This window comes from Lemur catta, chromosome 4 (genome assembly GCF_020740605.2).
Source record: "Lemur catta isolate mLemCat1 chromosome 4, mLemCat1.pri, whole genome shotgun sequence".
In the NCBI taxonomy this organism is placed as follows: Eukaryota; Metazoa; Chordata; class Mammalia; order Primates; family Lemuridae; genus Lemur; species Lemur catta.
In genome coordinates, this window is record NC_059131.1 from 47,238,959 (window position 1) to 47,254,085 (window position 15,127).

General features: G+C 35.4%; 1 protein-coding gene across 4 annotated transcripts in view; it reads right to left on the reverse strand.

The window, feature by feature from the left end:
• Positions 1-963: 963 nt before the first annotated feature.
• XPO1 (exportin 1) overlaps positions 964-15,127 on the reverse strand; it is a 44,987-nt gene continuing 30,823 nt past the window's right edge. For all 4 annotated transcript variants that reach the window (XM_045549684.1, XM_045549685.1, XM_045549686.1 and 1 more), the window contains 16 exons: positions 14,254-14,382; positions 13,419-13,577; positions 12,205-12,402; positions 10,912-11,050; positions 10,534-10,715; positions 10,292-10,448; positions 10,049-10,212; positions 9,633-9,767; positions 9,099-9,282; positions 8,187-8,293; positions 5,617-5,811; positions 4,596-4,764; positions 3,830-3,964; positions 3,585-3,744; positions 3,413-3,509; positions 964-2,006 (listed from right to left, as the gene is read on the reverse strand). In XM_045549684.1, the coding sequence (XP_045405640.1) occupies positions 1,860-2,006; positions 3,413-3,509; positions 3,585-3,744; positions 3,830-3,964; positions 4,596-4,764; positions 5,617-5,811; positions 8,187-8,293; positions 9,099-9,282; positions 9,633-9,767; positions 10,049-10,212; positions 10,292-10,448; positions 10,534-10,715; positions 10,912-11,050; positions 12,205-12,402; positions 13,419-13,577; positions 14,254-14,382 (2,457 nt within the window). In that variant the 3' untranslated portion in view covers positions 964-1,859. The remainder of the gene's footprint in view (positions 2,007-3,412; positions 3,510-3,584; positions 3,745-3,829; positions 3,965-4,595; positions 4,765-5,616; positions 5,812-8,186; positions 8,294-9,098; positions 9,283-9,632; positions 9,768-10,048; positions 10,213-10,291; positions 10,449-10,533; positions 10,716-10,911; positions 11,051-12,204; positions 12,403-13,418; positions 13,578-14,253; positions 14,383-15,127) is intronic.

Sequence of the window (15,127 nt, forward strand, 5' to 3'; positions counted from 1 at the left end):
CTACTTGGGAGGATCACTTGAGCCCAGGAGTTGGAGGGTGCTGTGTGAGCTAAGCTGACAAGCCACGACACTAGCCCTGGCAACAATGCAAGGCTCTGTCTCAAGGAAAAAATCGAGTTGATTCCTCTGGCAAGAGGATCATCCAAAGCTAACTTCCTTTTTACATTCCCTTAGTTCTATTTCTTCTGTTTTTCTTTTTAAATCGTGTGTCCTTTATTTCAAACAGCAGCTTATACCCGCCAAAAGCAGTCTGGTCTCTTCTACCCTGCCCCCTGAGAACCCATCCTCTTGCCATTAAGATTTCTTAAACACATATTAGATACTATTTCTTCAAACTTCAGAGGACACATATAAAACTTTACAACTGATCTTAAAAAAAAAAAAAAAGAGGCAGAGTCAATGTTGCGGAGGTTAGAGTGCAGTGGCGATTCACAGGCAACTGTGGCCTCACACTACTGGGCTCAAGCCACCACCTCTTTGCCCCTGCCTAAACCTCCCTGGACTAAAAGCTTATGCCACCATACCTGGCCCTCTTGTGTTTTATAGGACAGACCTCTACACACTTTTTTCCCTTCCTCTCTCCCTTCTTGAAGGGCTCATGGCTATTTAAGGGTTACATTTTACAGGAACACAATCAACAATATCCGTAGCTGTTTACATGTGTGTTCTCATTCTAAGGCTAATCTCTAATCTTTGTAACACTTAGATCCTAACGGGAGTTAGACAAGAGAAGCTGTTCTCTAATCCCAAATAAATGTAAGTCAAATCACAGGAAGAATGTTTCTTGGGAATATAAGGAATCTTAGGAGCATGTTCATTTTACACAACTGCTGCCTACTTTAACAATGGCCTTAGAAATCTTATTTGTAAGTTAACAGATATCAAACTTCATTTAAAATGTTACTTGATGCTTAAACACAATCACTTTAATATACGAATAAGCTTGAGGCAATAAAGGGAAAATAAATGTAAACCAAGTTTATTTTGCTTTTTAAGTAGTGTTCTTAAAGCACTACAGCTTGGTAAACAATGTAAATTAGTATAAGTCATCTCAAAAGCCAGAGTTGTTTTGTTTTGTTTTTTTAATGAGTTGTTAAAAAGATGCAGCCTATTCTAACAGGATAAATATTTTTAACCATTTCACTTCGAGTTAATGAAGGCTCACAAATGAGCAACACTCCTCATTGAGGAAAACAAAAAGCTGTTGTCGACAAGCGACAGCGCACACACACACAAAAACAAAAAGAACTGTGTAAAAATAACTAACTGTGTTCCCATATTTTTTGAAGTCGCTTTACAATGGGATGATATGCACATGATCTTGCTGCAAACTTGCCATACAGACTTGTAATACATGTAGTCTAGACAAACAATTGAGTCCAAGAGGTGCTAACTTCAGACGATGCAGCACTATAATCCTTTTAACAACGCAATTTGTTTTACTCATTACCTCTTCTTCTAGACTGAAATACAGACTAGAAAGAAAATGCTCCCTAATTTAAAAATTGGTGTTGTTTACAGGAAAAATTGTATGATTTTGCATTAGAATTTACAAGTATATGTTCAAATTGAATTTGCCTCCTCCCCCCAGCCCAGCCACAAAATGGGCATGAAGTAAAATTTTTAAAAATGCCTTAATTTTCAACTTCATGCAAACTAAATAAAGATGACCAAAACAAAAGCTTAAACAATGGAAGGATATTTCACAGAAAATTTCTTATACAAAAAACACATAAGAAAAAGGGCCACTAGGTGACATTTTAATTTACAAATTGGCATCATTTTGGTCGACAAATATCCACATGCTGTTTTCTTCTGCCAAAAGTAGCAAGAGGAAAAAACCAGCATGACTTCAGATTTTAATCACACATTTCTTCTGGAATTTCATGTGGATTAAGGATGCCAGGGACAGACATCTGAAGTTTATGTTTCTCTTCCTGAGCCTGTCGAAGGGCTGTTTCTCTTTCTTCCAAAAACAAATCAGATGTGTCTTCACCTGCAAATTCCTATGAAAACAGATAATTGAACAGTCAACTTCAAGTTGCCTTTGAAATTACAGATGAGCGTTTCCTCATTAAGAGAATAGATATAAATTATCCATCAATTCGCTGAGATTTAAACTATGGTGTGTTGATACAATACCATGTAGCTGAATAAAAACCCAAAGGTATTAGGCTGGAGGGGAAAACGTAGGTTACAAAAGAGACAATAGTGTGATCCCACATATTAAATATTCTTCATGTGTTTCTCCTAAGGCTAAAGACAATAATTAAGACAAGTTTAGTTATATGTACTTATCATTGTATAGCTAGGTATCAGGTGATTTTCATATTGTTCTTTATATTCTCTCTGTAGCTAATATTTTTAGAGTTTAAAAAAATGTTTTTTGAAGAAAAAATATTTAAGATCTTATAAGACAGACTTTTTTTTTTTTTTGAGACAGGGTCTCACTGTCGTCCAGCCTGAGTGCAGTGGCACGATCACAGCTCACTGCAATCTCCAATTCCCAGGCTCTAACGATCCTTACGAGGCCAATACTTAAATAGTTATGAATAAAGTAATTCATCAACAACTTACAGGTTTTGTGTAACTTTTGCATTTCTTTAAAATAAGATGTACAAGAAAAGTCCTTCCCAAAAGTTTTAACAGAACATTGTACAACAACAGAAAGAGGTTTTATCTGCTGTCATGGTTCAATTAAAAATAGGTTTAACAATGGGTATAAAATCCTAAAAGGAATTATCAGTATTTCTTGCCCACTAATTCCATGCCTTAAAAATGTCTGTAGGATTCAATTCACCATTTCAATATACATCTAGGCCATCTAAAATGAATTCTATTAATAGGGCCGGGCGCGGTGGCTCACGCCTGTAATCCTAGCTCTGGGAGGCCGAGGCGGGTGGATCGCTCGAGGTCAGGAGTTCGAGACCAGCCTGAGCAAGAGTGAGACCCCGTCTCTACCAAAAATAGAAAGAAATTATCTGGCCAACTAAAAATATATATACAAAAAAATTAGCCGGGCATGGTGGCTCATGCCTGTAGTCCCAGCTACTCGGGAGGCTGAGGCAGTAGGATCGCTTAAGCCCAGGAGTCTGAGGTTGCTGTGAGCTAGGCTGATGCCACGGCACTCACTCTAGCCCGGGCAACAAAGTGAGACTCTGTCTCAAAAAAAAAAAAAAAAATGAATTCTATTAATAACAAGTTCCCCAAAACGATATCCCAAACCTAACCCTCCTTCATGGACCCGATTTACTTTTCACTCAGTATTCAGTCAAGTTCTTTGATTAATAAGATTACACTATTTTAAAGCCCCACTCATTTTACATTATAAATCAAGTGATCAAAATTCTTAAGATGCAACACTTAAGTGACCACAATTGGCCTTAATGTTTACGCAACTGCAAACACATACCTTTATCTGTACTAGGAAATCCCTTAGATGTTCCTTGAAAGCAGGAATATCCTGATTCAAGCTGAAAAGCCCTGTCACAAAGAGCTTTACTTGAGCACTGCAAATCAAAACACAATGATTAAATAATCACTTTTTTAACAGAAAAATTTGTTTTATTAAAAAGCATACTTACTCTTGTAGATGAGGGAATGCTGACTTAAGGAGATTAGCCACATATTCCTGAATAAACATTTGGTTGTTAACTGGATTTCCAGGATTTAACGGTGTACTTATTTTTCCTTCTTCAACCAAATTAAACATATATGCAAGAATAGATGCATGCATTGTTAAGCCTGTTTCGATAAGAAAAAAATTATTAACTCCAAGATGTAATGTAACAGCTGGGACACTTACATTTTAATGGCTTTAAATTCTTACCAGCAGTATGTGAGGTGTCTGTGACAACAGAAAAGATATGCTGAAGAATATCACAAAAGTAAGTTTGATAAAAACTCTGAGCTGCAGCTTCTTCTTGTGCAACATTTTGTAAAAGTGTAAAAAGTATCTGTAAGCCTGAAAGACAAAGAACACCAACAGAAAGTTTATTACAGACTGATAGCATTCCTGATAGTATTTCAGCTATTATCAAACTATTCTAATTCAAAGCCTATTGTTCCCCCCTTTTTGATAATTAATGATTACTTCTCTAAGTTACCATACAACTACAATCAATGCCAGGTTTATAATCTATGTCATGACAATTACCACCATACCATTTCACTATCTCTGAAAGTTTAGCTGATTTCAATTTCCAAAACTGACAACACAAATAAGTAGAGTTTTGTATTGCATGAACCGATTACATAAAAACAAATTTAAACCCTCCTGCCAGAAATGTTCTTTTGTGCTTAGTTGACCCTTGGTGCTATAGATGAAAAGAATGTGAGGAAAGAGAACACTCACTGGCGTAAGGACATGAAATTAAGTCTCTTAAATGATGTTCTCCTTATCTTGAACTTTAGGCCTTTCCCCCCATAACTCAATTCTGCTTATGGACCCACTGTAAACCATTGATTGAACTGATTTTAAGACTTTCTTGGATGTCCATTTATGCAATTCATGCATTCAAACAAAACAATTATGTCTGTATAGTTTATGGAGTGGCAGGCAAATAAATAAAAGGATGTATTTTCTTTGTATTTACCTGTATCAGCGACATTCCTCATAGTATGTTTGAAAGCCCAAATAATGGAATCCAAAACAAGTTTAAACTGTGCAGGTGGAATCGCTAGGAATGCTGGGAAACAATGAGAATTTACAGCCTGAAGTAGTAAGAAAAAGTTTGTTCTGTGTTCAGGATATTCTTCAAAGTCCTAAAAATAAGTGGTAGAAACAAAATAATGTTTCAATGCCTCAATTATGCTGGTTGGGAGGGGGAAAGCAAGCCTTAACGCAGTATAAATGTCTGAAGTTTTGAATGGACCCCGTAAGACATACTGCCTCCTGAAAGGCAAACCCAAAGAAAACATTATTCACCTCTCCTGGAAGATGAAACTACATCCTACCACACACATGAATTACCGAACTGAAGGAACAGAAGGCCACCTCATTAATAAAGAGAACTCATCAAAACCCGCACAAAGAACATCAAATTTTCTCGTAACTGTAACTATCACTACGCCATTTCTTTTTAAGAAGTAAGGTCCTTGTTGCCCAGGATGGTCTTGAACTCCTGGGTACAAGCAATCCTCCTGTCTCAGCCTCCCAAGCAGTTAGGCTTATGGGCAAAGGACACCACACATGGGTACTGCCGCTTTTATGTTACTTTGAGACCACAACAACAGATTAGAAAAAACAGAAGCTAACGTGTAAATGTTTTCCAATGTCTTACAAGCATACACTTTTACAACTGAAAAATGCAGAACTGCCTCTTCGTTAATTCAAAAAAAATCTAAGTTCTTAATATCGGACATGCTGTGAGTTTTCAATAAATGTTAGGTGCTATTTAAATGTTAAGATCTCTTTTCCATATTCACTCCTTTTTAGTTGTCAAGACCTCATGTATTAAATTTTTTAAAAACTAAGCATTTCCCTACTCTATAAGTTCAAATATTTAAACTCCATGCCCTTAAAATTATGCCATATTTAGATAGCATTTATGCTTTTAAGAGTTAAAGATATACTACAGAATTTTGCATTATATAATTGAAATGTAAATTACATACCTTATTTATCATATTCAATGTGCATTCAAAAACAGCATCAAATATTTGAGGTATTTCAGCTGTTATATGTCCCCCTAACTTGTTGACAATAATGGCCATAGTACTAAGCACTTCTGGTTCTCTAGCAGCTGGGACATTTCTCTGATAATCAATAAGAACTGCATCCAACAAAGGAGGAACAAAATTTTCAGCTACCTGTTGAAAAAAAACTTTCAAGTTTTAATTTAGGTACTTTCTGACTATTACAAACAATTAGGTCATTCTTGTAAGATTTAGCATGATCACCCTGCTGAAAATGGTAAAATCCTGTGCTTTGATTAGGTTTTCCTACATTGAAACTGTTTTTAAACAAAAGAAACTAGGAAATCGCAACAGGCTGGGAAGGGTCATAGACAGTGTTGTTACAATCCACTCTGAACAATAAGGAAAAGTGAGCCTCAAAATTAAGTGACTGGCTCCAATTTACTGTGGCAAGACCAGGATTCTAAGTGTATACTCTACATGTGAGATGAGTAATCTAAGAGCAAAGAAAGTCTTCCTACTAACCATCACTGTAATTAGAGGTTCCTTAAGCAGAGAATATCTGTAAAAGATCCAAGAATCATACCTAACCACTAGTAGACACACATTCAATGATTTTTACTGTAATGAATACTCATTGCTAAGTATGTTAACAAACAGAATTAATGACAATGATTTATTCTCAGAAAAAGAATTGGAACTAAAAAAGACTGTGTGGATTTCCACGATTCTATTTTGCTTCTTCAGTCCAGGTCTTCCTACGTTGACCATGCTGGACTTGAAGTCCTGGGCTCAAGTGATTCTCTCATATCAGTCTCCTGAGTAGCTACAACTACAAGTGTGTGCTTATGCACATGGATGAATGTTCATGACTCTAAATAAACCGAGTCATATTAAGGTGTAACTTCTTACTCTTAACGGGTTCTCTATTAAGACACATGAAATAAATAGTCAATGTTTCGTTTAACTGAAGATTAGTAGTAGTAGTGTTCTACACAAAAGAGTTTTCAAAGATCTGAGGGATATATAAAAAATTACTTTTCCAATTACCACCCATACTTGGCCTCTGAAAACTAGAAGAGATTCTCATTTGTACTTTTAATGTTGACTAAAATCATTCTTTCCCTACAAATTGTATCGAATTTTTTTAAATCTTTGAATTTACTTGTGCCAAATTTCAACATAAATCTTACCTGTAAAGTACCTATTATTCCCACTGTACTCCTAATATTTGCCCAAGCTACTCGTTGTAAATCATAAACATCACAATTCCTTCAATTTATCCTACCCCTTCTACTTTCAAAATTTAAATACAGTTGGATCAAATACACACGTAAAAAACATTTCAATGTTTTAGGTTACCCCTCTTGAGAATTCCATTAAGAATTTCAGCAAGTTTCTTGAAAATTATTTCCTTATCAACAAACAATACTGAAATTTCAAAATAATGACAGTAACATTTATTTGTTAAGCACTATTCCAAACCGCAGTGATTACATGATAGGATTTTTTGTTATGTCCCAAGGCTCAAGTGAATGAAAAGACGCAAGAGAAATCATTCACATCTTTCCAAGTTGAAGCATATCAAGCTGCTTTTATTTTCCAAAAACCATTTTTCCCTTTCTGGATAATCATTTAAAACTAAGAGGAATGAGAGCTAAACAGACTTTCAAAGCTTCAATCTGGAAAGTACTCAAAGAGGCAAACCAGTGACAGCTTTGTAGCTTTATACACTGTTCTAAAAATCATGAAGGACAGAAAACTTGAACCTGTACTCCATCACCAAAGCCTTCCTACCTCTCCATAGAAACATAAAATGACCCAATCTTCTTAGCTATACTGTTATGTTCCCCCCCCATTGATTAACATCAGTTTCTTCTGAAGTTGGAATAACTATCATATGTAAGTATTTTAACATACAAGGACTACAACAAATAGAATGGCATAAAATAATCTCAAATATAGTCATCTAAATCTGTGGTTCCTAACCCCTGGGCCGCGGACCAGTACTGGTCCTTGGCCTGTTAGGAACCAGGCCGCACAGTAAGAGGTGAGCAACAGTGAGCAGTCAAAGAAAGCTTCATCTGTATTTACAGCCACTCATGCAGCTCCCCATCGCCTGAGCTCCGCCACCTATCAGATCAGGGGAGGCATTAGATGCTCACAGGAGGGCAAACCCTACTGGTATAAACTGCCCATGCGAGGGATCTAGGTTGCATGCTCCTTATGAGAACCTAATGCCTGATGATCTGAGGTGGAGCGGAGGCAGTGATCCTAGCCCTGGGGAGCAGCTGCAAATACAGGTTAGCATTAGCAGAGAGTTGTGACTGCACAATAAATGTAAGCACTTGAATCATCACGAAATCATCCCCTTCCCCCCATTGGAAAAATTGTCTTCCATGAAACCAGTCCCTGGTACCAAAAAGTTTGGGAACTGGTGATCTGAATCACCTTTAAGTTAGCAAAATGCATTTATAAACAACATATACCATAGTCTAGAAAATGGAGCATCAACATTAAAAATTGTAAGCAAAACATCTGTCACTTACCATCTGTGGATCATTGGACCGGCTCACCCAACCAGATATTAACTTCAAAGTTTCCCTTTTTACTGTTCGCATACTTCTAATCAATGGTTGCTTTGTAACCATCTCACCTAAAAAATAGAATCAAGTGGAATCTAACTTGACAACTAAAATTCAACAGTGGTGTGCTTCAGATGTAATTATTTCAAACTTTCCATGAAAAAACTTAAAAGCCAAAAGTACACAAAATTTATTGGAAAAATATTTAAGATGAATTTTAAAAGGGAAAGGGGGCATACGACCATTTTAAAAATGTCTACAGTCATCTTGAGGACACGGGAGGGTTGATCCCAATCTGTGAAAAATGCTGAATGCTTGACCCAAGGCAGTGAAGTAAAACTCATTTGTTATATATACAACATTCTTTAAGAATTCACCACTATACAATATATACATGGAACGGAATTCAACTTGTACCCTCTACACTATACAATATATACATGTAAAGGAATTCAACTTGTACCCTCTACATCTATTAGAACAACAAAAGAAAAAGAAAATTTAAAAGATGAAGCCAACTAAAATAAATACATAAATAAAATATACAGATAGAAGACTTGCATTCTATCAACTAGCTCTGTAACCTTAGCCAAGTTTTTTTCTTGGCTAACTTGTTCATCATTTTAAGGAGGAGGTTAGATATTATCAATACTTCCCAAACATTCTCAATCCCTTTCTGTACTGCAAAACTAGTAACGGATCCAGGAGACATTAGGATTATCCTCAAAACAAAATGGGAATTCTACTTTCCTAGAATGGCTATTTATAGAGCAACTCAGAATTGTACCACTTGATTACTGGGCATGGTTATTATTAACAATAATGGAGACAAATTGTTTTTTAATGACAACAAAAAAAATCTTCAAAATCACCTACCATTAGCTTGGATAGCTGCAGAAATATTTTCACTGAGGCACTTGTAGACATTAAGCATATCTAAATAAATCCTTCCAAGCTGAATTACAAAGGGGTGTCCAACAGCTTTGCAGGCTCTCACATTTGTTTTCAATATGCTACCAAGCTGCTTGACTGTTTCAGGATCTTTCAGTATATCCACATTCTAAGAAAAAAAGCAAATTCCATTTATTGAATGAGATTTATCCATGTAATTATAAAAACAAAACCACTACCCCCCCTTACCCTAAACCACCATCATATTTATAAATCAAAACAGTAGAACACAGAAGTCTTCATTACCTGTCTGTACCTAAGAATGAAGTAAAATAGTCTCATTTTAAAATCAAAACAGAATAAAAATATACTAAAGACAATTTTTAATATGCAAAACCACACATAAAAGCACTTATCAAGCAGGCATATATGCCACAAATACTGAATTCACTAGTTTCATTAAGAACAGTTTTCTTCAATCCCATTAGAACTTTTAGAAGGTTAAAAAACAAAACTTACTTTGGTTGCTTGCTGGATTATACTATCCCACACTTGATTAGGGAGTAGCATGTATTTTTCTATCAAGTGTTCTTGTACTGTTTGATCTGTTTGTGCACCAATCATGTACCCCACAGCTTCATAAAATGTATGAACCTATTTTAAAAAGCAGACGTTTTTCTTTTATATCCTTACACATCTTAATAAGGAAAACTACACACAAGCAATTCACAATGTATTGAAAATCCTTTTGTTTGTTAGGAATAGTATATATAACACAGCCCAAGAGCCTAACAAACTTCAAGTTTCTGCACCTCGCCATGGAAACATAACCAGACACACCTGTATTAAATCCAATAGTGGCAATCTATTGTCCTTAATAAATTCTGATTGATACAGTGGTTGCTCTCTAAAAATATGCTCAATGCTTTACATACCTGTTGAGGCTGAAGATCACAAATTATAGTGTTAATGTTGTTCAAAATCTCATCAATAAATGGCATTACTTCTCCAACTTGAACCTGAACGAAATGCCTGCGGCATTTTTGAGCTATTTTAATGAAAGTATCACAAGCCATGTCTTGGACTCCATCATGGGTCTCTAACAAAACAAAAATATTCATTTATTCTGTCCAACAAAAATAAAAACAAAATAAAATGTATTAAATGAAGAGATTTACCATGCATGAATTCGAACAGCTTGTTAACTACAGTCTTCAAAAATTTCCAGTGAGCTCGCAAAAATCTGGGATATTGACCTACTATATACATGATATTTGATGCAATAATAGCTTTATTATCTTTGCCTCTTTTCTGTTCACATAATCCTAAAAGATCCTGGAAAATAAGACAAATTTAGATCATTTATCCTAACAAAATATACAATCTATTGGTTCTAGTTCATACATATCCTCCTGCATACCTTTATAACAGTAACAAGAAATCGTTTTTCATCCTCTTCATGCATTGCTCCACTAATGGAGCCTATTGCCCAACACAATGTATTCAAATTTTTCCAGGACCACTCTGTACCATTCACTTGATTGTGAAGCTTCTCAGTCATTATTCTTTCTGTATCTACATAATCCAGATGAGTAAGATAAACTACAAAGAAAAAAAAATTCTGGATGCCTTAAATGCAAAACTTAATGAGTAAAATAATTTCACTAAGGAATAAAGAGTACATTAATAAAGACAGCTATTAAGGGATTCAGAAACCAAGTGTACCTCATTTCCTACAAGTATTTCCACCCCAAAATAGGTTTACAAAGGTAAAGATTAATACCATTTACTAACTTACCTAATGTTTCTCTCATATTCTTATACAAATTTATGGAATCTGTATCTTTCATGAATTCTCTCACGACTTCTCCTTGATCATTTTCTACAACTAGTACTTCCTCTGGTTTAGCCATTCGACTAACCATCAATAGACGGACCTATTCAGCAATAAACCAATCAAGGAAAATCTTTCAGACCATTGAAATCAAACACATCAAAAGTAGAAATTTAGTAAAAAAATAAAAGTTCATGGTATGTACCCAACATTACTACATCAGCCAGTATGATTCCCTCAAGAATAAAATGTATGTTTTAAAAAAATTGGGCCTTGTGTGGTGGCTCACACCTGTAATCCTAGCACTTTGGGAAGTTGAGGCATGAGGATTGCCGGAGGCCAGGAGACAAGCCTGAGCAAGAGCGAGATCCCATCTCTACAAGAAAATAGGATAGCTGGGCATGGTGGCACATGCCTACAGTCCCAGCTCCTGGGGAGGCAGAAACAGGAGAATCGCCTGATCCCAGGAGTTTGAGGTTGCAGTGAGCTATGATGACGCCACTGCACTCTACCTGGGGTGACCCAGAGTGAGACTCTGCCTCAGGGGAAAAAAAAAAAAGTTAAATGTAACTCTACACAGCAATAGCTTTAAAAATTGCTTAGCCCATGTTTTAATGTGATGGAAAAAAACCAACTTTTGTTCGAACAGTTTCCTGTGTCTCCTTCCTAGACTCTGATTCACATGGGACAGGGAGGGGGGCAGTGATCAATGAATTTTCTTTTTTTTTTCTTTTTTTAAGAGACATAGTCTTGTTCCGTCACACAAGTTGGAGTACAGTGGTGCTGCAACCTCGAATTACCAGGCCCAAGCAATCCTCTCTCACCTCAGCCTCCCAAATAGTTGGGACTACAGGTGCACACCATAAATCAGGCTAATTTTCCTATTTTTAGTAGAGATGGGGGTGTCACTATGGTATTGAGGCTGGTCTTGAACTCCTGGATTCAAGTAATCCTCTCACCTCACCTCCAAAGTGATGAGATTACAGGCATTAACCACCACACTCGGCCTGAATTTGCCTTCCTACAGAATCACAGGTGATGCTGATGCTGCTAGGACAAGGAACATCCTCTTGAAAAACAAAACCCTTAACCCAATCCCTTTCATATTCTAGTTTTCAACATCAGTGAAATTGTTGGATTCTCTTTTTGTAGCTCATTAATTTAGATAGACTAGCCAAAATATAAAAGTTAAGCATTTGCATTTAGCCCTCAAAATGACAGTAAGCAAAAAGAGCACTCAACCAACCACTTTGTTACCTTGGATAATACAGGTAAATACAGCTGTCTCCTGGGAGGAACATCAAAATGTTGACTTCCAGATAGCAATGGAGAGGCAGATGTAGAGAATGGGCTCTCTCTATAGAGTTCGGCAGCCAAATGATTCCAGTATTCAAGACAAATCTTAAAGATTTCAGTTTCTTCTACTTCTGACACCAGTAACATATAATGAAGGGCCTACATATAAGACCAAAACTATTAAATCAATTCTTAAACATTATTAACCAACCTCAAACTGCCTTTTACTTGTTACCTTAATGGAAAATAATTCATATGTTACTTATCAAAATTCTTGAGATTTCAATATTCACCAAATAAACTGTATACTCTCTGGGAGCACAATGAGCTTCTTTTGACGTGCCCTAAAACACTTCAGAAACAAACCTCTTACACAGTTGCTGATTACATATATACATATTTTACTCAAGTCTCCTAAAAAGATATGGAGTTTAAAAGGCCTTTGCTAACAATAGCCAAGAGGTAGAAACAACCCAATGTCCATAAGAGATGAAAGCATAAAGAAATTGTGGTATATTCATAACTACGGAATATTTTTCAGCAACATAAGGAACAAAGTATTGATATAGGATACAGCTTTGAGAAACCTTGAAAACACGGTAAGTGAATGAAGCCAGACACAAAAGGTCACACATTGTATGACTACATTTATATTAAGTATTTACAATTGGTAAATCTAGAGACACAGAAAGCAAATTAATGGTTACCAGAAGCTGGGGGGAGAACACATGGAGGAGTGTTTCATGGGTACAGGGTCTCCTCTGCAGTGATGAAAATATTTCAAAACTAGATATTACTGGTTGTACAACATTGTGAATACACTGACATGACAATGAATTGTATATTTTTAAATGGATAAATTTGTTATATGAATTACACCTCAATTTTGTATAAAAAGGTCTTTGGACTTCATCATAAATGACATATGTAATATGCCTGTTAGTAATTTAGCTTTGATTATAAATTTTTAGTCCTAGCTATATGTAGAACACAAAATCAGAAAACAGCTTATAATTATAATTCAGAATTGCAAACATTATTTATAATGCACAAAGCAAGTAAACAGGTAAGAAGAAATTTCAAAAGGTACATACATTTTAGAAAGCACACTTTTTAAAGAATTGTTTTTATTATGTAAAGAAGAATTTCAGGAACAAAGGCTTCACAAAGCCTACCTCCATGAGTGTTTCCCTGAGATTTAATCTTTTTTCTATAAGTTGACCATGTTCCTTAAGAAAGGTGCAGAGAAACAAACTGAGATTTTGAATGAAGTTCTGTTCATCATCTTTTCCATTTGAGTATGCAAGCCGAATATTGGTATTTAAAGGAAGCATCTGCAAGTTAAAAGGGCACTAATAGTTTCCATTTTATGAAACCAACAACAAAAGACACTATTCATTTAAAGCCTTAAGATTCCAACACCCTTTTGTTAATATTAAACCATATAGAACTCCTGAGTCTGGTACACCTATTCTTATATATGTGATCTAGTTTTTCTTCTCAAAATATGTTGCAGGTAGTAAGCCCTCTATTACTTCCTTTGCATTTTCCCGTGTATCAGACGTTTCCCTCCTCAGTGACATTTAAACTGTAAAAATATTCAGCTAATTCATTCAAATCACAAACATACACAGTGATGTATTATGAATAACCTTCTACATCACTTATTGGGTAACTAATCAAACTAGTGCAGGAAAGAATTCCTTCAGACACTCTATCATAAGTAGATCTTGTAACAGATCCTAAGCTTCCCATTGTCTGGTCAAATCTCTACAAAAAGACTATAAGCTCCTCGATTCTGTGGAAATAAATTGCCATGATATTCCCAAAACCTTAATTTCAGAAAATTTTCAGAGTGCTCATAAAAATTTCTAGCTTACTACATGTTTTAGCATATAATCACATTATAGCTGATCTATAAACATTGTGTTAAAATATAGTTCAACTGGAATCCAACATTTTCTAAGGCACTAAAATTGTTCAAGTTCTTTCAAAACAGTGTTATATTACCTGTTTTAGCTGCATCATTGTCAGTGTAAATAGCGTTACAAATTGTTCCTCATATTGGCTTACACTCACACCAGCAATCTCAGTGAGGCACTTCAGAGAGACATTTCGAAACATTGGAACATTCAGGAACTATGAAAAAGGGGGGGGAGAGCATAAAATTAAATGACCTAAAACAGTTAAAATTCAGAATTTAAAAAAAAGGAAATGATTTAACAATCAATAATACAGGCATACAAGCCCAAAACAGGTTAAGTGGGTAAATGTGTTGCATTTTGCACATATATTTTGAGGAAATTTCATTATCTACCCAATATACAATGAAGGCTTTAGGAGCAAATGGTGCTTTCTTCTGATGTGTCCTCAGACATCTAAAACCAAAGCTGCTTAATAACTTTCCTAGAATCTATTATATGCCTTTTAAGAACATTACAGTTTCTGTGTAGTTTAAAAAGGACCCAAATTTTATGATTCCTTAGGATTTTAGGACATGGCCAATGTACTTAGGATTGACATGGGTGTGGGAAAATTGGCTTTTATATTCTATTGTTGAGAAGGAATACAAATGCCAAACTGTTTGTGGATGACAATTCGGTAGGCATTAAAACTTTAAACATGGACATACCTAATGACCTGACAATTATATACTTACAAAAATTTATATAAAGTAAACATATGGACAACTACATAAATATTTACAAGAATATTTCTTGTAAACAAGAATGTTTCTTGCAGTACTGCTGACAATAGCAAAAAAAAAGTTTTTATATAAATTGTCTACCTATAAAACAATGGCTCTAATATCACAAATCCACGTTATGAGACGCTGAATTACAAAGTTCAAAATGTTAAGTCGTAATGGTTACTTTTGTAAGGT